This window comes from Sapajus apella, unplaced genomic scaffold (genome assembly GCF_009761245.1).
Source record: "Sapajus apella isolate SASKATOON/1434 unplaced genomic scaffold, GSC_monkey_1.0 scaffold140, whole genome shotgun sequence".
Classification (NCBI taxonomy): domain Eukaryota; kingdom Metazoa; phylum Chordata; class Mammalia; order Primates; family Cebidae; genus Sapajus; species Sapajus apella.
Genome location: NW_022437080.1, coordinates 2,474,736 through 2,498,647, shown reverse-complemented (window position 1 = coordinate 2,498,647; position 23,912 = coordinate 2,474,736). Strand labels below are relative to the sequence as shown.

Sequence of the window (23,912 nt, the reverse complement as noted above, 5' to 3'; positions counted from 1 at the left end):
ATCACCTTAGCTCAGGAGGTAGAGACTGCAGTAAACTGTGTTTACGCCACTGTACTCTAGCCTGGGCACCAGAGTGAGACCCTGACTTCAAAACAAACACAGAAACAAAAACATTCATTAGGAAGATCATAGTAGTAAAAATAGTAGAGGAAATAGACTTAGTAAATTGGTAAGTAATATGCTTGATGTCATTCTCTGCTTTTTGCATTATTTATGTTTTTAAATAAAAAGGTAATCATATTTTATATACATGGTAGAAAAATATACTTGTCCAGCTATGGTGGTTCACACCTATAATTTCAGAACTTTGGGAGGCTGAGATGGGTGGATTGCTTGAGCCAGGGGTTTGAGACTAGCTTGGGCAACATGACAAAACCTCTTGTCTACAAAAGATATAAAATTTAGCTGGGGATGGTGATGTGCACTTGTAGTCCCTCCTTGAGCCCTGGAGGTCGAGGCTGCAGTGAGCTGAGAGATCACACACCACTGGACTCCAGCCTGGGTGACAGACTGAGACTTTTCAAAATATAACATAGTATAACATACTATATTGGCCGGGTGCAGTGGCTCGTGCCTGTTATCCCAGCACTTTGGGAGGCCAAGGCTGGCAGATCACCTGAAGTCAGGAGTTTGAGACCAACCTGGCCAACATGGTGAAATGCCATCTCTACTAAAAATGCAAAATTAGCCAGGTGTGGTGGTGAGCACCTGTAATTCCAGCTACTCAGGAGGCTGAGGCAGAGAATTGCTTGAACCCGGGAGGTGGAGGCTGCAGTAAGCCGAGACCGCATCATTGCACTCCAGCCTGGGCAACAGGAGCAAAACTCTATCTCCCAAACAAACAAACAAACGTATTACATTATGTCGTACTCCCAACAAACGTCTCCCAAATAAACAAACAAACGTATTATTTATGTTGTACCCAAGTTTTAGTAGTCATTTGAATATGTGTCCTTTTTTTGTCCCTTTTTCTCCCTTTTTAGGAATTGGTAGTTTAGGAATTGGAGTCCAGTGGCATGATCATGGAGCACTGCAGCCTTGTCTCTTGGGCTCAGGTGATCCTCCCATCTTAGCCTCCTGGGTAGCTGGGACTACAGGTGCACGCCTCCATAACCAGCTAATTTTTGTTATTTATTGTAGAGTCGAAGTTTTGCCATGTTGCCCAGGTTTGTCTTAGTTATGGTCACAGGCATCACCCACTGGGCCTGGCCAGTGTTTACATTTTATAGTTAGTATTTTTTATAAGGTACTTTTGTTTTTTTTAATCATGAATAAATAAAACTCATTCCCGATAGTAATCATAGTAAGTGAAAAGTATTTAAGATCTTGCTACCCTTCATATTGATGCTTATAATCTTTAAATTTTCATAGCAGAACTTTATATTTTGTGACATTTTTAGTGTTTTGCAATTATTTATAAAATTTTAAGTTTTTATTATTTATTTTCAGACCCAAACCTTTATTGTTCAAAGGAGATCACAGATATCCCTCATCTAATCCTGAAAACCCAGTGGTGATTTTCTATTCTGAGATTGGCTCTGATGAATTTTCTAATTTTCACCATCAACTTATATCAAAAAGCAATGCAGGCAAAATCAGTTATGTATTCAGACATTATATATTTGTAAGTATTGACTTATTTTACACCTGTTTTGAATACAGTTTACCCAACATGACCTTAGAACATAAGCTAATAATCTCCCTTTTTATAAAATACTCTAGTTATTTGAACTCCTTGAGAAATCCAGTAGTTTCATTGAGTCTATTATTTGTACATATTCTGAAGAAATATAATAAAACATTTATGCTAAAAAAGTGGCTTGATAAAGTTTACATTTTATTTCAAAATGAACCATGTAAATAATCTTTTCTGACTTTAGTAATGGTCATCATACTATGGAACTGACTGTTGAATTCAGTTTCTTTTTCAACCTTTTTTCTTCTGTTTTCTCTTTGCCGCCTTGAATTGGAAGGATTTTCTAAACAGAGTCTTCATAGGTAGACTTGATGTAATATTAAGCTTTTAAGACTGTGTAATATTTAGTCATTTAAAATATTTAATGTAAAGTTTGTTAGCCCTTAAAGTTTCTGTATCATATTAAGCTTAGTACTAAGTTCATGCAAAAAAAAGAAAAAAATTTTATTTATTTATTTATGAGATGGAGTCTCGCTCTGTCGCCCAGGCTGGAGTGTAATGGCTTGATCTTGGCTCACTGCAGCCTCCACCTCCTGGGTTCAAGTGATTCTCCTGCCTCAGCCTCCTGAGTAGCTGGGCTTACAGGTGTGTGTAACCATATCTGGCTAATTTTTTGTATTTTTAGTAGAGACAGGGTTTCGCCACATTGGCCAGACTGGTCTTGAACCCCTAACCTCATGTGATCTCCCTACCTCAGCCTCCCAAAGTGCTGAGATTATAGGTGTGAGTCACTGTGCCTGGCCATAACATTTTACATGAAAATTTGTACAAGCAGAAAGTTTTCTCGAAGTCCAGTTTTTAACTCTCCCTCTATCCCCTCCATTGCTATTAGGATAGATGTTAATATCTGAAGGACCATCTTCAGTCAGGATGCTGGTGAGCCTGTGACATCTGGTCAGCCCAAGCTCTGCTCGAAGGCATTTAAATTTAATAAAAACTGTACTCCCATGGGCCTTAAAAAGCACCTCTGGGATTGAGAACTCATCAGTTTATAACCCTGCTTTGTAGGTTCTGGAACTTCTTTTTCTCTTTCTCCATTTCTTTTGGTTTGGGACCTTAGCCTTTTCAGCTGTCCATTCATCTGGTTTTGCTTCTACCTTGGAATTCCAGTCTCACAGTTGTAGCAGCCTACATAAAAGGAGGCTAGGATTTTATAAGGAGAGAGATACACAGTCTGAATTGATTCTTAAAACGTATAATCAATATTTTAATGGTAGATAAGTGCTTTTATTACTCTTGATTTTTTGGTAGGTTTTGAACTAAAAAAATTTGTTTAGTGGGCTTTCTTAGCCATATATTTAATATCCTTAAAAAACAATTTAAAGATATTTTGAGTGCATAATCCTAGGTAATGGCTGCTAGATGCAACATTAGCATGGTCAAGCCGTGTACGCTGTGAGGTGGTGATGGTGGAATTCTTGCTTTTCTTGCAGAATCCCAGGAAGGAGCCTGTTTACCTCTCTGGCTATGGTGTGGAATTGGCCATTAAGAGCACTGAGTACAAGGCCAAGGATGATACTCAGGTGAAAGGTGAATTTGTAAAAATAGGACTAATGTGTTTTCTTCAAATATGAGTTAAAAGGGAGTTTGTTTCTGTATGAAAAGTAATAGAATTTTGAATATTTGCATCCTGGTTCTGTTACATGTGAGTGGGTGACCCTTAAGCAAATTACCTAGGTCCCAGTTTTCTCTTGTGTAAAATGCAGGTAATGATACATGTCTCTTCCATTATTTGGGAAGGGTAAGATGTGTAAGTAAAGAAGTTTTTCATACACTGAAAAAAATATATAACAACAAAAGAACCTGGCACATTGGTTTGCATAAAAATGTTCATTAAATAGTAGCTATTGTTGATGTTATCAGTTTACAAATAGCCATTCATTTGTGACTCCAACATGAAATCTTAAACTATCCTATATTTAACAAACAATTTTATGTTGCTTATTATTTCTGTACATGGAACATTTTACTATGGATATTTTCTGTTGTAATACTCTAGGGTTTTGAGTTTATTATTTCGACAAGTTTTATGTGCTATCTTTTCTTTCTTTTAAGCTCATTTTAAAGATAAAAAAAATAAATCTGAGTAGCATAGCAAATGGAAAATAACCTACTACCTCATCCTGTTTTCTTCAATAATTGTATTTAGGATTAAGTTTGACTAATTATAAATTCTTCAGAATTTTGGTAATTGGAAAATTCTTTGTTCATAATGTTTAAAACTATTAATTTTGAAATTTTTAGCATATAAAATTTTCCAAAGTTTAAGGGAAAAATGTATTCTTTATCCAGGAACACGGGAGATATTAAAATGCATTTATTTTGTTTGTTTCAAGAACTATTGCCAAAGGGTATCGTGATACTCAGCATTTTAAATGGTATAATTTCAGGGGTTTCCGATTTTTTTCACATTATTCAGTTTTATGAAGTTCATGAGACTAGTAACATTTTTGTTTCTAATCTGAGCAATTATTAGAAACATATATTTTTGTTTTTTTCATAGGAACTGAGGTAAACACCACAGTGATTGGCGAAAATGATCCTATTGATGAGGTTCAGGGTTTCCTCTTTGGAAAATTAAGGTACATATATTCTGTGTATTTTGGGAGATGCCCTCATTTTCCTTGAGCCTCCAGGCTTTCTTGCATTTTAAGCGTCATCTTACTCATTACTGTCTGACTTACCTATCTCCTAACAGTACTTTATGTATGCAGTCCTAAAGTGGAAAATCAACCACTTAGTTTATGCTACAGTTTATGATTTCCTATTATGCTGAAGCACTTTTATTTATTTATTTATTTTTTGAGACAGAGTCTTGCTGTGTTGCCCAGGCCGGAGTGCAGTGGTGCTGTCTTGGCCCACTGCAACCTCCGCCTCCTGGATTCAAGCGATTTTCCTGTCTCAGCCTCCCGAGGATGGGACTACAAGTGCTTGCCACCATGCCTGGCTAATTTTTGTATTTTTAGTAGAACAGGGTTTCACCATACTGGCCAGGCTGGTCTGGAACTCCTGACCTTGTGATCACCTGCCTCAGCCTCCCAAAGTGCTAGGATTACAAGCATGAGCCTCCGTGCCCAGTCCCACATTATTCTTAATTGATACTTTGGCTACCTGTCCACAGTTTAAGTGCGTTTCTTTTTCTTGCCTCTCAGTTGGTGGCATTAAGTTACATACCATTTTTTGATTGCTGTAATAGGAGAAATTGAATTGTTTCACTTGATATTTTTACAGGAGAAAAGTGTATTTAAAAGTTTTTTTCAAACATAGTCTTAGCAAAAATGAAAAATAGATGTAGTAAATTTTATACATGCTCAATGGAAAAAACATTTTATTATTATTATTATTATTTGAGACGGAGTCATGCTTTGTCACCCAGGCTGGAGTACATTGATGCAGTATCGGCTCACTGCAACCTCCACCCTCTAGGTTCAAATGATTCTCCTGCCTCAGCCTCCTGAGTAGCTAGGATTACAGGCACCCACCAGCATGCCTGGCTAATTTTTGTACTTTTAGTAGAGACAGGGTTTCATCATGTTGGCTAGGCTGCTCTTGAACCCCTGGTCTCAAGTGATCTGCCCGCCTCACCCTCCCAGAGTGCTGGAATCCCATGACATGAGCCATGGTGCCTGGCCCAGAAGAAAACATTTTATTAGAATTTGCTTTATGTGAAGGGGAATGGTATTTTTAAAAATTCTGTGATTCCATAATCATTTAGTGAATGCATCATAGTATTTTATAGCTGGAAAGTCTTCTTAGCTGTTATTCTAAAAGTTGTAGTTATTTCCCTCTTGATAATTGTTTAGAGCCCTGAATTCTACTTTATCTGGAAATTTTTATTAGGAGTGTGTGTGTGTGTGTGTGTGTGTGTGTGTGTGTGTGAGAGAGAGAGAGAGAGAGAGAGAGAGAGAGAAAGTGATCATGTAGAAATAGTGTATGATATGCTAGATTCAGTTTTATATACTTCAGCTCTTACATTTGGCCACCAGATTAACAATTTAGAAGAGATATCTCAGTTTACATTGAATTACATGTTGAGTTCATTCTACACATACATACATTTCTTCTTGTTTAACATCAGTTTTGGCCTCATTAGAATATAATCATATTCTATTTTTATTTGACCTAGGCTTCCAGAATCCTTTTTAAAAAACTTTTTTTGAGACAGGGCCTTGCTCCGTCACCTAGGCTGGAGAGCAGTGGCACAATCGTGGCTCACTGCAGCCTTGACTTCCTGGGCTCAAGGGATCTTCCCACCTCACCCTCTCGAATAGCTGGGACTACAGGTGTATGCCACCATGCCTGGCTAAGTTTTATTTATTTATTTATTATTTGGCTAAGTTTCAAATGTTTTGTAGAGATAGAGTCTTGCTGTGTGGCCCAGGGTGGTATTGAACTTTGGGTTCAAGTGATTGTCCTGCCTTGACTTCCCAAAGTGTTGGGATTTCAGGTGGGAGCCACCACTCCCAGCTTCAGAATCCTTTTTCACATTTATGTTGTTTATGTTTATATTGGTAGCATTATGATTTTATGCATTCATAGCACAAAGGTATTATATAGAATATTGAGGCTATTTTACCTTTTAAACATTCAGAATAGATATTTAGCTATCCAAAGTAATTGGATCTTTAGGTGCGTTGGTGGTACAGTGGTGAGCATAGTTGCTTTCCAAAGTAATTGGATCTTTTTTTTTTGTTTGTTTGAGACAGGTTCTTAGTCTGTCACTGAGGCTGGAGTGCAGTAGTGCCATCATGGCCTGCTGCAACCTTGACCTCCCCAGGCTCAGGTGATCCTCTCATCTCAGTTTTTGTATTTGTAGTAGAGATCGGGTGTTACCATGTTGCCCAGGCTGGTCTTGAACTTCTGGGCTCAAGGGATCCACCCACCTTGACCTCCCAAAGTGCTGGCATTATAGGTGTGAGCCACTGCGCCTGGCCTCATTTTTTGGCATTCAAGAGTTTGTACAGGTTGAGTGTCTTTTTTTTCTGAAATGCTTACCCTAGAAGAGTTTCAGATTTCAATTTTGGAATATTTACATGATACTTATGAGTTGGGCACCCCAGGTCTGAAAATGTGAAATCTGAAATGCTCCAATGATCATTTTCTTTGAATGTCATATTGACATTTAGTGGGTTTTGGAGGATTTTGGCTTTTGAATTTTGGATTTGGGTTGCTCAACCTGTAGTAACTGACTGGAAATGGGTTGGACGGACAGTGAACAGTCTCAGGGAAGTTTAATTTCTGTATGTTGTATTAAGAAATTTTGAGTTTATAGCATTTAAAGGACAAAAGTAATCTACTAGCCATCTATCTGTCTAATGTAAATGTTATATCCCTGCCCCAGATTACCTCTCTTTTACTATGGTGGAATATGCTATATTTAAAGATAAAACCCAGTAACTATAATTAGCCCGAATTGTATTCATGTGACTAAAAGATTTATGAGCATGTAGGCTAAAAGAAATTCATTTTGGGACTGGCAGCAGTTTTTTCCCCCTCAGTTTTACTTTGAGAGATTAAAATGATTCACAAAAGCATGGAGGAGAATATATTCCCACATACTTACAACCCAGAATAGATTGTTGTTATCATACTTGCTTTTCTGTTCTGTAGAACTATTTATTGTTTTCTTTATTTTTCCCCCCCAGTATAAGCTTTATTTTACTTTAAGAACAAAAGAAACCAAACAAAAAATAAAACAGGTCAGTAAACACTGCAGGTATAGCTGAAGCTTCCTTTGTTCCTTTTAAAAAAAAAAAAAAAAAGGAAAAAAAAGACAAGGTCTTGCTGTTTTGCACAGGCTAACTTGAAACTCCTGGGCTCAAGTGTTCCTCCTGCCTTGGCCTCCTCAGTGGCTGGGATTCCAGGCTTGAGCCACTACACCTGGCCTGAAAAGTCTTTTGTTAACCACTCTCAGTCTCCTTGTCTACCTCATAGGGAATCACTATTCTAGAAATTTTTCTATAAATTTTATGATTTTTAAACTAACTTCTAATTTTCTGTATTTTTTTTAAGAAGAAATAATTATACTTTATTTTTTCCCCTATAGTGTAGAAACTTTCCTAGGGTTGGAAGAGGAAAACCATGAAGATAAAGGTGGTTTACTTCTTCTTGTGCTCTGGGAAAGAAAAAATAATGAAAAGGACTGATTTTTATGTTTCTTTTAGAGACCTGCACCCTGACCTGGAGGGACAGTTGAAAGAACTGAGAAAGCATCTTGTAGAGAGCACCAATGAAATGGCACCATTAAAAGTTTGGCAGTTGCAAGGTAATGAAAACAGGGAGAGATCATTGTCCTACTTTTTGGCTAAGTTTTGTGGCTTTAAAAAATGCAAAATTTGAATTTAACAGTAGATAGTACGTGATTCTGAGGGTGCCTCAGATTTTAAGGATAAGAGTGATTACTTATGATTAATCAGGGAAGAAAGGAAGTCCTTTTGTAAACAGATAACACTAGATGGAAGTAATATATATAAACATGTGGCAAATTTCTGTGTGACCATACATAAACTTGTAATAGGTCCTAGTCTTTAAGTTCCTATGTATATACATTTCTTCAGCTGTTTATCTACAGAGCATTAAAGACGTGTCAGTGTGGTAGGATGCGTGTGTATTTTTCTGTCCAAAGAACTGGTTTTCAAGTCTTTTCCTGACATAATTTACTGAGAGTCTTAAGGCTGTATTTATGATGTATTTACATCACAAATTAGAAAAAAGAAAAGGACTTGGGTCTGGTTTAGCCTCTGCTACATGCATTCGAGTTTGCTATAGTGTTTTCTGCAGATATATCAGAAATGGCTCAATTGAACCCTCAGGGATCTTTGAAGTGAATAAAACCTGAAATTAAATCATGGGCACACTCTGAAATGATTGCATTCTAAGACATTCTTAATTACCCAGAAAAGAGTGGGAGGTAAATACGATTTTCTTTTCTGCTTCTCATTGCATTGGATTAATCCACTTTTAATTACATTTGACTTCATTGCAGATCTCAGTTTCCAGACTGCTGCTCGAATCTTGGCTTCTCCTGTTGAGTTGGCTTTGGTTGTTATGAAGGATCTTAGTCAAAATTTTCCTACCAAAGCCAGGTAATATAGAATAATGCTCTTCTCCTTAACATCATACCCAGTTATTGTCATGTTCACTTGCTAAATGAGGTAATAAAAATATGAAAATGCTTAGAAAATTAAGATTCTTTATGACTACCACCACCACTACTACTGCAGATGGTGCTCTGTGTCATAAAGATGGAAAGACCATGTATTGTGTGGTTGAAGTGACAGATTTAGGTTATGTTCTTGCCACTTCCACTTATTAGTTGTGTGACCTTTGTAAATAACCTCTCTTTACCTTATTTTCCTCAGCAGTGGAATGGAAAGAAAAATACTTGTCTTTCAGGATTGGATGAGTCTTACTCATGTAAATAACTAATCTAGAGTCTATCCCACACCATAGTGGTTTTCTTCATGAAAGGTTTTACGTATGTCATCTTATTGAATCTTGAAGAAACTGAGTCATAGAGGCTAAGTGACTGGTTCATAGTGACAGAATAAGATTTTTTTGGGGCTGGGTGTCGTGGCTCATGCCTGTAATCCCAGCACTTTGGGAGGCCAAGGCCTGGCTAATTTTTGTATTTTTAGTAGAGACAGGGCTTTGCCATGTTGGCCAGGCTGGTCTCAAACTCCTGACCTCAGGTGATCTCCTGGCCTTGTCTGGTGTCCTGAAGCGGGAAGTGGGCCAGCCGTGATGGCTCGCACCTGTAATTCCAGCACTTTGGGAGGCCGAGGTGGGTGGACCACTTGAGGTCAGGAGTTTGAGACCAGCCTAGCCAACATAACGAAACCCTGTCTCTACTAAGAATACGAAAAATTAGCCAGCTGTGGTGGCAGGGGCCTGTAATCACAGTTACCTGGGAGGCTGAGGGAGGAGAATCGATTGAACCTGGGAGGTGGAGGTTGCAGTGAGCCAAGATTGCACCATTGCACTTCAGCCTGGGCAATGAGCAAAACTCCATCTCAAGAAAAAATATTTTGTTTGTAAGTTTTCTGACATTGCTTTCAATTCTGTAATATTGCTCCACATCTCATAAATGCAAGGCAAAATGTTTTTTTGTTTGTTTTTTTCTGAGATGGAGTCTCACCCCATCACCCAGGCTGGAGTGCAATGGCACGATCTCAGCTTACTGCAACCTCCATCTCCTGCAGAGTAGCTGGGATTATAGGTGCACGCCGTCACGTATAGGTGCATACGTCACGCCGTATCTTTAGTAGAGATGGGGTTTCACCATGTTGGCCAGGCTGGTCTCGAACTCCTAACCTCCTAATCCGCCCGCCTTGGCCTCCCAAAGTGCTGGGATTATGGGCATGAGCCACCGCACCCGGCCAGCAAGATTGTTTTAAAAGCCACAGTTTTAGAAACTATTGACTTAAATGGTTCCCAGTTTTCTTGAGTCACTGAATTAAGTGTTTTGACTTCTGATGTTAGATATTTTATAACTAAGTTTGTTTATTTGGGACTTAGGCAACACGTAGTAAATTCTCATTTAGTCCAGCATACTGCTTGAAAGTGTACATGAATGATTCCACCTCCATCATAAGTGCTCAAGTGGGAAGAGCAATCTGCTGCCTTGGTGTATTCAACATTATCCTTTAGTCTGTGAGTAGTAGAGATCATATATAGAAATAGGGTGCATATGTTTAAGAACTTGGAAACGAGTGCACTCATTTTATAATGCTATGGCTGCTACATTTCTTTGATTTTGTATCTTACAAAAAATACACACATCCGAGAAAGAAATGTACTTATCAATTATAAAGATTTAAGGTTTTTTCCATTTAATTTTTTCTAATTTATTGAATAATGTGTTTCATATTTAAGAATATGGAAATTGACGACTTTATATCAAATATTAAGCCAAGCACTCATGTTTTTATTTCCTTAGAGCAATAACAAAAACAGCTGTGAGCTCAGAACTTAGAACCGAAGTGGAAGAGAATCAGAAGGTATTCACCGATGGAAAATGTTGACACTTGTTTTGTATTCTATCTTTAAACATAAGGAAATCTGGGTTTAAATCAGCTGCATTTAACAGTGTCAGTCTTCTTTTATCTAAGACGCTGATATGGTTTTTATTTCTGTGATCTTTGTATTTTCAGTTTTTAATTGAAGTTCAGTATGCATCTAACTGAAAGCATGAAATGGTGTTACAGTGTTGTTTAGGAAAGCAGTGCCCCTACCCTGTCTCAACCTGTTCCTGAAGACATTCATTTTCAACATTTAGCCGATTCTTCTGATATTTCTCTCCAGAATTCTAGCTTACGTTGATACTTTATTTTTTATGTTCAGACTGTGTATGTTGGTCTCCTAGTTAAACGATGAGGCTTAACTTTCTTTCACTGCCTCTCCCTCCGTGTCCCACCACTGTTCCATATTGGCACTGCTCCGCCCTCTTCCCCACATTGGATGTTGTGATTTTATCTGGCTTTGCTGTGGTCTGACGTGGACTGGTTGCTGTTTATGCCTAGCGCATGCTGGTCATCATCCTGGGACCTTTCTTTAACCTCCTTTGTTGGATTCTCTGTTCCTTGATTCCATGTCTTCTTTGGTTTGGGTTTATTTCCTTATTTTGGTACAGCACATCATTCTTTGTGAGAAAAGTTGCCTGGGAGGCAAATTTGAAATTCCAAGAAATCAAGTTTCTACTTGTTTTTATTGATAGCTGGTTGTACAATATTGGCAGGTTATACAATTCTAGGTTGGAAGTCACTTTGAACTTTGAAGCAAGGCATCGCCCCTTGGAATTTTGGTTTCCATTGTGGCAGTTGAGAAGTCTGAAGCCCTTGTGTAAGATCTCTCTAGGATCTTTTCTTTGACTTTAGTAATCTAAAATTTCATAATTATATGTGTTTTTCAAAAACCTTTGGCTGGACTCTAGTAATCTAAAATTTCATAATTATATGTGTTTTTCAAAAATCTCTGCTGTTGGATGGTTGGTGGGCCCTTAAAATCTGGAAAATCCTTTAGTTTTGGGAAATTTTCTTGAATTCTTTGTATTTCTTTTCTCTGGTTTATCTTCCTCTTTTCCTAGAGATATTTATTTTTTTATTTCTTTATTTTTTAAAATGTTACACCTCTGTCTCGTTTGGCCTTTGAATTTTAAAAGTCTTTTCTTTCCTATTCTTTAAAAAAAAAAAAAAAAAAAAAAAAACTTTCCGGGAAGAGTTTTCAGCCTGTTTGTATTTTTTTCCTTTAGTTGTCAAGTATTTAATTTTCAAATGTTTCTGTTGTTCTTTTTGTGGTGTTCCTGTGTCTCTCTGAAGACAGTGGTGCTTGTGTTTTCTGTCTGCAAAATCTGTTTCCTCTTAAGCTGCTTTTGGGTTTTGGTCTCTTTAGTGGTGGAGGCCTTCCTCAGGTGTCCAGTGATCACACTCAGAGTGAGGCACTGAGGACCTGGTTGGAAATCCTAATTATGTGGCTTTTTTATCCTAATTATGTAGGGTGTTCTGTTGTGACCATTTCCTAGGGAACCCCAATGACAGTAACTTTGTCCCTTTTCTTTTGGGTTGGTCAGTGTTTGTCAGTCTCCAGAAAAGGATCTGTCAGTCTTCCGTCTGGAGGGTGAAATCTGTTTGCTAGAGCTGTAGAAACAAAGTAGGGAAGAGTATTTGGTGACTTGGCTTTGATTCCCGGTTTTCTTTGTGGGGCCCCTTTCCTCTGTGTGCTCAATATGCCATTGTCCACAGATGTTCTGTTTTGATCTTTTCCAGGGAATGAGCCTTCATTTTGCCGGAATAGGGGGAGCACTGACTGCAGCATTTGGCTGAGGGAAATCAGTTGGGGGGCTGGAGGATTTTGTCTTTATATGAGAACTTGTCGTTTAGCTGATAATCACCCTTTGTACATATTCAGTGTGCTGCCAGTCTTTGGTGAATTTGGTGAATTCTACAGGGTGACATAGGTTTCTTGTTGACCTTTCCTGTTGTTAGCTTAGCATTCAGCTTTCTCAGATCTGCTGGGATAGTAACTCCTTGCCCACCTCTCTTCCAGCTTCCAAAATTTGGTGGGCTATTTTTTTTTACCTGTTCTTTTTGTCCTTGTGGATTTATAACTAGAAAAGTCCCTCTGCTTACATTTCAATTGAGTTTCAGGAGGGAAAAATTTATTATGTTCAATTAACTATCTTTACCCCAGATTTCCTTAATCTTTACATCTGAGATATTAGTTAAGTACATATGAAGAATAAATGTTTCTCAAATGTTTACTAAATTTAAAAACCTTATTGAGAGTTTTTACTTTTGAATTTCCAAAATAAAAATATCAAATATTATCTTAAAGTTAGGGCCTTTTTCCCCCTAAGGAAGACAAAATTATACTGTATTGCTGTTTCATGGAGTCTTTATTTTGAGTAAGACATTTTATTAAAGCATAAAATGTGTGTGTATATACATATTTTTATTTTTGTTTTTTATTTTATTTTTTTGAGATAGAGTCTTGCTCTGTCCCTTAGGCTGGACTGCAGTGGCATGATCTTGGCTCACTGCATCCTCCGCCTCCCAGTTCAAGCAGTTCTCCTGCCTCAGCCTGCCAAGTAGCTGGGATTATAGGTGTGCGCTACCATGTCTGGCTGATTTTTGTATTATTAGTAGAGATGGAGTTTCACCATTTTGGTAAGGCTGGTCTTGAACTCCTGACCTCATGACCTGCCCACTTCAGCCTCCCAATGTGCTGGGATTACAGGCATGGCCACCACACCCAGCCAAAATGTGTTTATGTACACACACACACACACACACACACACACACACACACACATTTTTTTTGAGATGTTGCCTTGCTCTGTCACCCAGGCTGACGTGCAGTGGCACGATCTTGGTTCACTACAACCTCTGCCTCCCAGGTTCAAGCAATTCACCTGCCTCAGCCTCCTGAATAACTGGAATTACAGGTGTCTGCCCCCACGCCCAGCTAATTTTTTGTAATTTTAATAGAGACGGGGTTTCACCATGTTGGCCAGGCTGGTCTCAAAATCCTGACCTTAGGTAAGCCCCCGCCTCAGCCTCCCAAAGTTCTGGGATTATAGACAAGAGCCACCGTGCACGGCCCAAAATGCATACATTTTATATGAAACACATACAAAGAGGTACACAAATCCTCAGTCATTAGTTTGATGAACTTTCCCAAAATGAACCCATCTATATTACCATCATCCATACCTGGAAGTAGATATGACCATATTCAGCAGCTCAGGGTCAGTCTTTTATTTTTTTCTGAGACAGTTTTGCTCTGTCACTCAAGCTGGGGTGCAGTGGTGTGATCTCAGCTCAGTGTAGCCTCTACCTCCTGGATTCAAGCGATTCTCATGCCTTAGCCTCCCAAGCAGCTGGGACTACAGACGCATGCTACCGTAGCTGGTTAATTTTTATATTTTTAGTAGAGACGGGATTTTGCCATGTTGTCCAGGCTGGTCTCCATCTCCTGGCCTCCTGTGCTCCACCCTCCTTGGCCTCCCAAAGTGCTAGGGTTACAGATGTGAGCCACTGTGCCTGGCCCAGGTCCGTCTTTGTTATCATCTGAGGGTGCTGTGTACGCATCCAGGTGTAAGTAAATACGAATTCTCTCTCTTGGAAGAAATTCCAGTTTTCAAGTGATATACTTTTCCATGATCTCCTTTTTTTTCCTCTTCTTTTTAAAATCGAGAAGTAAAACTTGGATATTTTTGTGGCATACAACGTGTTTTGAAATATTTATACACTAAGGTATTATCCCTGCCTTGCTTGCCATTGAATCACAATGGCACCTTGAAGCAAGTGTTAGCCCTGCCTTAGGTTGCCAAGATTTGTAAAGATAGTGAAGCCCAGAAACACTGAAATTTTTAAAAAAATATTCTCTCACAGCTCCCTAATAATTATTAAAATTTTTCAGTATTTCAAGGGAACTTTAGGATTACAACCTGGAGATTCAGCTCTCTTCATCAATGGACTTCACATTGATTTAGATACACAGGATATATTCAGGTATGGATAATATTTTTCATTCTCTGAAAAGTTTTTGTAATGTGTAGCTCCTTGTGACATGTTCATATTGCCATTCCTTCTTGGTATGGCATGATGGAAAGCTTGATGGCTTACCAGGCCCAGCTGGGTGGAAATGGGTAGTGGGCATATGCTGTGACTAGGATGGGCAGGATGACATGTCTCCATCTTGTGTTCAAGGCCTGAGTGTTTTCAGAGGCTGCCCTTTTAGATATACTTTTCCACTTAACCATGGGAACACAGAAAAGAACAGGTGCTTTGGCTTTTGGAACAGTGTGAAGTAGATTTTTAAAAAATACTATGTTTGAGTGGGCATGGTGGCTCACGCCAGTAATCCCAGCACTTTGGGAGGCCGAGCCTGGCACATTACCTGAGGTCAGGAGTTTAATACCAGCCTGGCCAACATGGTGAAATCCTGTCTCTACTAAAAATACAAAAATTTCTGGCCGGGCGTGGTGGCACATGCCTGTAATCCAAGCACTTTGGAGGCCAAGGTGGGCGGATCACCTGAGGTCGGGGGTTCAAGACCAGCCTGACCATCATGGTGAAACCCCGTCTTAAAAAAAAAAAAAAAAAAATTTCGGTCCCCACAAGGCCAGGAAAAAAAAAATATATATATATATAAAACTTAGCCAGGCGTGGTGGTACATGCCTGTAATCCCATCTACTGAGGAGGCTGAGGCAGGAGAATCGCTTGAACCCAGGAGGCGGAGATTGTAGTGAGCTGAAATTACGCCATTGCACTCCAGCCTGAGCAACACGAGCGCAAGTCCGTCTCAAAAAAAAAAAAAAAAAAAATACTGCCTCTGGTGACCAGGCACAGTGGCTCACACCTGTAATCCCAGCACTTTGGGACACTGAGGCAGGCAAATCACTTTCGGTCACGAGTTTAAGAGCAGCCCGGCCAACATGGTGAAACCACATCTCTACTAAAAATACAAAAATTAGCCATTCATGGTAGTGCATGCCTGTAGTCCCAGCTACTTGGGAGGCCGAGGTTGCAGTGAGCTTAGATCGTACCACAGCACTCCAGCCTGGGCCACAGAGCATGACTCTATCTCCAAAAAAAAAAAAAAAGAAAGAAAGAAAATACTGTATCTTGTGTCTCAGAGGGTTTTCTTTCTAAATATATTATTTGAATACCCATTTCTTGTTAAAATGTGGTTCAGGATTACATTGCATTCTATTGTCTTCATGATTCTGGGCTGGGTAGCACTCAGGTAGAATTCAGACTTCATTCATTTGTTATTTTCAGACAGCCTCAAAATTTTTTTTTGTCACATCATCTTATTTCTCTTTCCTCTCTCATCTTTTCTGTCTCTCACAGCAAACTTCTAAGTTGGGTGTGGATTCTTCCAGACTTTTTTCTGTGGTCATATGTTTGCCTCTGTGAATTGGTACTGACATTGAAACATATATTAAGCATATATAATATAGTATCTCTTTAATTTTTATTTTGAGATAATTATAAATTCACATGCAGTTATAAGAAAGAATACAGAGAGATTAATGTACTGTTTTTAAAATCATGTGGCATAAAAGTGCATACCCTAAAATACCCTAAAGGGTTATTTCATCCTCAATTTGTATGTTTATTCTTTGAGATAACTTACATATGCAACAGTGAGTATGAATAAAGATGAACCAAGAAACCAGTCTTAACTGCTTTCTTCTGCATACTTTGAGCAGATGAAACTGGAGAGGAGGTTGAACTGATACATTTTTTTTTTCATGGTGAGAACTTTTTTAAGCATTTTTCTCCTACTAAATACCTTTCTGTTTCTCCCCCCAGTCTGTTTGATGTGTTGAGAAATGAAGCTCGGGTAATGGAGGGTCTGCATAGATTGGGAATAGAAGGCCTTTCTCTGCATAATGTTTTGAAGCTGAACATCCAGCCCTCTGAGGCTGACTATGCAGTAGACATCAGGAGTCCTGCTATTTCAGTGAGTATTTTTTTTAGGGTGATCAAAAGACTTTCTGACCAGGAATCTTTATTATGATTTTCAAATTTGTCTCCTATGAGGGTGAAGTCACTTATACCATCTCTTTTGTTGATGTGAAAGATTTATAGTCACTTATATGGGACTTTGTGTATGTAATAAAGTAGGCCCTTAAATGCTCCAAAAAAGTTGAGTTACTGTTGCTAATGTGGTTAAGACAGTGATTTTTTTTTTTTTTTTTTTTTTTTTTTTTTTTTGAGACAGTCTTGCTCTGTCATCCAGGCTGGAGTGCAGTGGTGCGATCTTGGCTTACTGCAACCTCTTCCCCCCAGGTTTAAGCAGTTCTGCTTCAGCCTCCTGAGTAACTGGGATTACAGGTGCATGCCACCACGCCCAACTAATTTTTGTAGTTTTAGTAGAGACGGGGTTTCACCATATTGGTCAGGCTGGTCACAAACTCCTGACCTCAGGTGATTCACCCACCTTGGTTTCCCAAAGTGCTCAGATTACAGGTGTGAGCCAACATGCCTTGCCAAACAGTGATTTTTTTTTTTCACTTTAGCATGCCCCTAGGGTTCAGCTGATCATCTCTTGGGAAAAAGTGTTTAATTTGTATTTTCTCAATTGCATACAGTTCTTGTGTGATTTTGTGACATCTATAAATTAAAACTACAATAAAAAATGTCACTTTTTAGTTAAGAACCTTCTTTAGTAGGATTTTGGTATTTGATATTTAAAGGATTTATATAGATTTTTGCCTGCTGTGTGATCTTTCTGAGCCGTTGTCTCGTCGTCTGTCAGAGAATGTGGGGAATAGGGCCGGGCGTGGTGGCTCATGCCTGTAATCCCAGCACTTCGGGAAGCTGCACACGGGCAGATCACCTGAGGTCAGGAGTTCAGGACTAGCTTGGCCAAAGAAAATGGTGAAACTCCATCTGTACTCAAAATACTCAAAATACAAAAATTAGCCAGGTGTGGTGGCATGCACCTGTAATCCTAGCTACTTAGGAGGCTGAAGCAGGTGGATCACTTGAACCTGGGAGGTGGGGGTTGCAGTGAGTTGAGATCATGCCACTGCACTCCAGCCTGGGTGGCAGAGCAAGACTCCATCTCAAAAAGAGAAACAGAGAGAGAGAGAGAGAGAAGGTGGGGAATAGTGTCATCTTGGGCAGTCATGGTAAAAATAAAAGGGGAGAGCTGACCTGATTTTTTTTGATTTCTGTACTGCATATTTAAAAGAAATAATATAGAATGTAGATGATCATTACTTGAATTCACACTTGGTGATACAACTTCTTTTGATGAAGACATTGTCATTTATTTTTCTGTTAACAATACTTACAAGGAGTAAAGGATAATAACATCAACATGACACACGTTTATACAAACATAAAGGGACTAACAACCATAGGACCCATCATTATGCTTACTATCTTAACATTTAGTCATTTTGTGTTAGATTTAATTTTTTTTGGAAAAAAAAAAGTTTTAGTTGAAGCCCTTCTTTGTCCCTTACCAGCCTCCCCCTCCTTCCTGCAGTTTGTTTCTTTTCTCAAGTTGGTGTGCATTCCCTTGTCTCTTATTTTATCCTTTTTTTCCTATCAAATTTTTTTTTCTTTCTTTTGTTATTTTAGCAATGAGCCTCACTATTTCGTCCAGGCTGGACTCAGATTCCTGGAGTCAAGCAATCCTCTTGCCTCAGCTTCGCGAGTAGCTGGAACCATAGATACGCACCACCTTGCCTGGCTCCTATTTAATAATTTAAAAATTTCGATAATCTGGCCAGGCTCAATGGCTTACGCCAGTAATCCCAGCACTTTGGGAGGTCGTGGTGGGCAGATCACTTTAGCTCAGGAGTTTGAGACCTGCCTGGCCAACATGGCAAAACCCTGCTGGAGTGCAGGGAAGCAATCATAGCTCACTGTAGCAGCCTTGAACTCCAGTGTTCGAGAGATCCTTCCGCTTCAGCCTCTTGATCCATTGCTCTTTGTGGATATGAAGTAGTTTCTAATTTTGCTGTTGTAAACACAACTGTAGTTAGGTTCTTTTTTTCCTCTCTTTTTATGTATACATGTGAATTTATTTGGGGTAGATACCTGGATCTAGAGTACTTAGTGGTACTGGATTTATTTTAGAAAAATTAGTGCCAATATAGTCTTCAACTTTATTACATCCAGTTCTCTAAAGTGGTTGTCCATACACCAGCATTGCATGAGAGTTCTCTTTGCTTTATATCTTTTCCTATTCTTGCATCTTGACAAACTTTCACTTTTTTTGTCTAGCAAGTGTGAAATTTCATTGAGGTCTTAGCTCATAGTTCCTAGATTACAATTGAGGGTGTACACATTTCTTATATTTATTGCCCATTTTGGGTTTCCTCTGTAAATTTCTTATTCATACTATTTTTTTTAAATTGCTTTTTTTTTCCTTTGTTCTTAAAAAGTTTAGTGCTGGGCGCAGTGGCTCATGCCTGTAATCTGAGCACATTGGGAGGCCAAGGTGGGCGGATCACTTGAGGTCAGGAGTTAGAGATGAGCCTAGCCAACATGGCGAAACCCCGTCTCTACTAAAAATATAAAAGTTAGCCAGTTATGGTGGTGAGTGCCTGTAGTTCCAGCTACTTGGGAGGTTGAGGCGCGAGAATTGCTTGAACCCTAGAGACAGAGATTGCAGTGAGCCAAGATTGCTCCACTGTACTCTATCTAGCCTGGTTGACAGAGAGAGACTCCATCTCAAAAAATAAGTTATTTTGCTTCTTTCTCTTATTTTTATGTCTTTCTTCATTCTTGACACTAGTCCTTTGTTGGGTTTGTTGGTTACAAATGTCTTCATCTATTCCGTGGCTCGTCTTTTAGTCACTAATTTTTCTTTTTTCTTTTTTTTTTTAGACGGAGTTTTTGCTCTTGTTACCCAGGCTGGAGTGCAATGGCGCTATCTTGGCTCACCGCAACCTCTGCCTCCCGGGTTCAGGCAATTCTCCTGCCTCAGCCTCCTGAGTAGCTGGGATTACAGGCACACGCCACCATGCCCAGCTGATTTTTTGTATTTTTAGTAGAGACGGGGTTTCACCATGTTGACCAGGATGGTCTCGATCTCTTGACCTCGTGATCCACCCGCCTCGGCCTCCCAAAGTGCTGGGATTACAGGCGTGAGCCACCGCGCCCGGCTCTAGTCACTCATTTTTCTACTCGATCTTTTTATTTTTTATTTTTTTGTTTTTTGAGATAAGGTCTTGCTCTGTTGCTCAGGCTGGAGTGCAGTGGCACGATCATGGCTTACTGTAGTCTCAAACCCCTTGGGATCAGGTGATTCTCCTGCATCAACTTCCTGAGTGGCTGGGACAGCAGCCACCATGCCTGGCTAATTTTTATGTATTTTTGAAAGTGATGGAGGTCTCATAATATTGCCCAGGCTGGTCTTGAACTCCTGCGTTCAAGCAGTCCTGCCTTACTTGACCTCCCAAAGTGCTAGGATTACAGATGTGAACCACTGCACGTAACCTTTTTAATCTTTGAAAATGGTCTTGTCTTGTGATTCTTCTTAAAAATAATTTGAAGACTTACTGTTGTTATTGCAATATTACTAACTGGTGACTAATGTGCATGCATCTTAATATGTTACATTTTGTAGTGGGTCAACAACCTGGAGGTTGATAGCAGATATAATTCGTGGCCTTCTAGTTTACAAGAGTTGCTTCGACCCACTTTTCCTGGTGTTATTCGACAGATCAGGAAAAACTTACATAATATGGTAAGTAAAACTTATGGTCTGGCTGTGAACTCTGTTTTTCCCTTGGCTGGTCCCTGCTTTTTTGTCATATATAGAATGGTCACTTCTCGCCTTTACTAGCTGCTTCCTCCCCAGGCCCCCATCAAATACTCTCTCTATTCACACTGGAAGAGACTGTAATGTACTGACCACTTTTGGGGCTGTGGGATGTAACAGCAGCATTTCAGCCCTGCTTGGAGTGTAGGGAAATGCTCATTTTTAACACGAAGGTTTAGACTTTGTTTTAGTCTTTTAGTTTGTTTTTAGTTTTAAAACATTTTATTTTTAATTTTAAAACATTTTTTATTTTATAATTTTTATTTTTTTGAATCAGCTTTTCCAGATGGAAAAAATTCTTCGTACCCTTCACACCATTCAATGATGTTTTTAAGACTTTATGTTTTTTAGAGCAGTTTTAGATTTATAAGCAATGTTGTTAATTAGTTTTAAGATAGCTCTCTTTTTTTTATGTAAGAAGGTGCATGTTGCTACGGTTTTTCTTTAATATCTTAATCCCTAAAATTCAGCAGTTTAATTTATTACCTTAAATAAGGCTGTTTGTCAACTCCTACTTGTTATTCCTTCTTGCACTGCTTTAGAGAGAGAGAATGAGTGTTCTTAACTGGCCCACTTTTTTCCTCGCATTTCTTTCCCTTCCCTGACACAGCTGGGAAAGAGGTAAGGGCAGGGTTAGTGCCAAGGTTTGCCTCCTCAGAACTTGCAGGGGAAATTGCCCTCTACTTTTCTTTCTTTCTCTCTTTTTTTTTTTTTCAGATGGAGTCTCACTCTGTTGCCCAGGCTGGAGTGCAGTGGCAGGATCGCAGCTCCCTGCACCCTCTGCCCCCAGGGTTCAAGCGATTCTCCTGCCTCAGCCTCCCAAGTAGCTAGGATTACAGGCACGCACCACCACGCCCGGCTTATTTTTTATATTTTTCATAGAGATGGGGTTTTACTATGTTGGCCGGGGTGGTCTCAAACTCCTGAACTCAGGTGATCCGCCCACCTTCGCCTCCCAAAGTGCTAGGATTACAGGTGTGAGCCACCACACCTGGCCAGTTTTCTTTCTCTTGAAAACGCCTCTCTCCCTTTTAGTCAGAATTTAAATCTTGTTCTGTTTTACCGTATGTCTGAATTTGATTAAGTGAGAGAATACGTGTAAGTTGCCTAACACATAATACGTGCTTATGTGCTTACCTGACAGATGTGACTGTGGTCTCATAATTAGGTTCTAAGTGAATTCTTAATTCAGAGATCCTCAGAAGTGAATATACAGAAAGGTAGGCTCCATTCATGAAGGTGAGAGAGTTGCTAAACTTGGTTTTTGTTTGGTGTAGTTAAAGAACAGGCATCAGCACTCTGGAGTACAGTTCCCATGTTACCAATGTAAGTCCATGAGAAAATCACCTAGCCTTTCAGTACCGCATTTTTTGAACATAGAGGTAGCTGCTATTTGTATAATTCATCTTTTATGCGGTTCAAGCATAGTTCAGAAAAGGTTGGCTTCATGTACAGTGACTAATAACATTTTTCTTGGCCCACAGATATTTGAATAAATGTCATTTCATGTGTTCTTGTCCCTTTCTTCAACAGGTTTTCATAGTTGATCCTGCACATGAGACCACAACAGAGTTGATTAACACAGCTGAGATGTTCCTTAGTAATCATATACCACTAAGGTAACACTGTTACTGATTTGATGATATGTCTAATTTAGCTGAGATTTTATTTGTCATTTTTAAATGCAAGTCTGGTGCTACTTAGTTGTAGGATAATTAATAGTGTAGATCACTAATGGCAGTTTTATCTTCTGGTCAGTATAAAGCCAGTGTCTTTTGGGACTGAGAATTTGCTTTTCAGTGAATAGAAGCTTACCACCATTGAATTATCAATAAATAGCCCATGTAAAAATAGTTTGTGGCTGCAGCTTGCTTCCCAATGGAAGGGAATTTTTCCAGGTGAGTGTCCACATCACAAAACCTATTTCCACTTTCAGAAGAGATATAAAGCATTGCCAATAACTTGTTAGATTGTCAAGGACCAAATATATACACAGCCTTTTGTAGATGCAAACAGTAACAGTTACTTCATTTCTGTTGCCAAACCTATCAACAGGGTACTGAATGGCTGGATTTCCACTGTCCTTTCAAGAACAGTTTTTTTTCTAAAGGTTTTACATATAAATGCTAAGATATTTTCACCTATATTCTCAATAATTCTACGTGTTGGTGAAATTTTAATTCTTAGAAAATGTGAAAATAAGAAATTAACTCTTTATTCAATAAATATTACTGTGTGTTCCATGACTACTACTGGGCTAAATGCTGTGAATATATATGCCTTATTCTACCTTCTTGGAAAAGATCTTCTGTATACTTTCAAATGCTTTAGGGAGATACATGATCAACTGCAAGGTTAGTTATAACCTACTGGTTAGTTATAAGTGCATTAGAATTTCAGGGAAACAGAAACTCATTGAGATATTTGGGAAGCATGAAGGTTTATGGAGAAGTTGGATTTCAGATAGGCTTTGAGGAAAACAGAGGGTTCTGTGGTTGAATAATGACATTTTTCATATAAAGCATGAATACAGCTGGTTAGATGGAAGAACCTATTACTGGATTAAAGCCAGAGCTATGTATTGGTTAGAAGAGAAATATGAGAGACAGAAGAAGTTAGGTCATGGTACACGGTTGGCACTTATACAATATTTCTTGAATTGAGGGATGAGAAGAGGGCATGTGGTCTTCAGGTTGCAAAGGTAGGTAAGAATAAGGCACTTGAACTCCTACGCAACTGAGAGATTGTGAGTAGTTGGAGAGAGCTAGGCATATAGGCTGTTCCTTTCTTCTTTGTAGGAGCTCATGTGGTCTTGCATGTTGACTACTAAATAATGATACATTATTATTAACTAAACTCCATAGTTTACATTAGGATTCATTATTTGTGTTGATGACACAAATGTATGATGTCAAGTATTCACATTACAATACTGTTTAATACAGATTAGTTTCACTTCTCTAAAAATCTCCTGTGCTTCACTTGTTTATCTCTTCTTCCCTATCCCTATATCTTTGGCAACTGCTTATCTTTCTACTGTTTTCATAGTTTTGCATTTTCCAGAACGTTCTGTGGTTGCAGTCACTGCTGATTTTTCTACTGTCCTCATAGTTTCGCATTTTCCAGAACGTTCTATTGTTGCAATTGTACAGCATATAGCCTATTTAGATTGGTGTCTTTCACTTAGCAGTGTGCATTTAGGCTTCCTCTTGTGTCTTCTCATGGCTTGATAGCTCGTGTCTTTTTATCACTGGATAATAGTCATTATATGGATGTCCCCCCCTTTACTTATCCATTCACTTAATTGAAAGATACCTTAGTTGCCTACAAGTTTTGGCAGTTATGAATAAAGCTGCTGTAAACATCTGGGTACAGGTATCTCTGTGGACATGCCATCAGCTTCTTTGGATAAATACCAAGAAG

The 23,912-nt window shown here is 38.9% G+C and overlaps 1 protein-coding gene across 5 annotated transcripts in view; it reads left to right on the top strand.

Moving 5' to 3' along the window:
• Positions 1-23,912, top strand: part of UGGT1 (UDP-glucose glycoprotein glucosyltransferase 1) — a 113,849-nt gene that overhangs the window by 24,432 nt on the left and 65,505 nt on the right. For all 5 annotated transcript variants that reach the window (XM_032263948.1, XM_032263946.1, XM_032263945.1 and 2 more), the window contains exons 6-15: positions 1,450-1,624; positions 3,130-3,226; positions 4,200-4,278; positions 7,861-7,961; positions 8,682-8,781; positions 10,635-10,695; positions 14,615-14,706; positions 16,517-16,667; positions 20,295-20,414; positions 22,023-22,108. In XM_032263948.1, the coding sequence (XP_032119839.1) occupies positions 1,450-1,624; positions 3,130-3,226; positions 4,200-4,278; positions 7,861-7,961; positions 8,682-8,781; positions 10,635-10,695; positions 14,615-14,706; positions 16,517-16,667; positions 20,295-20,414; positions 22,023-22,108 (1,062 nt within the window). The remainder of the gene's footprint in view (positions 1-1,449; positions 1,625-3,129; positions 3,227-4,199; positions 4,279-7,860; positions 7,962-8,681; positions 8,782-10,634; positions 10,696-14,614; positions 14,707-16,516; positions 16,668-20,294; positions 20,415-22,022; positions 22,109-23,912) is intronic.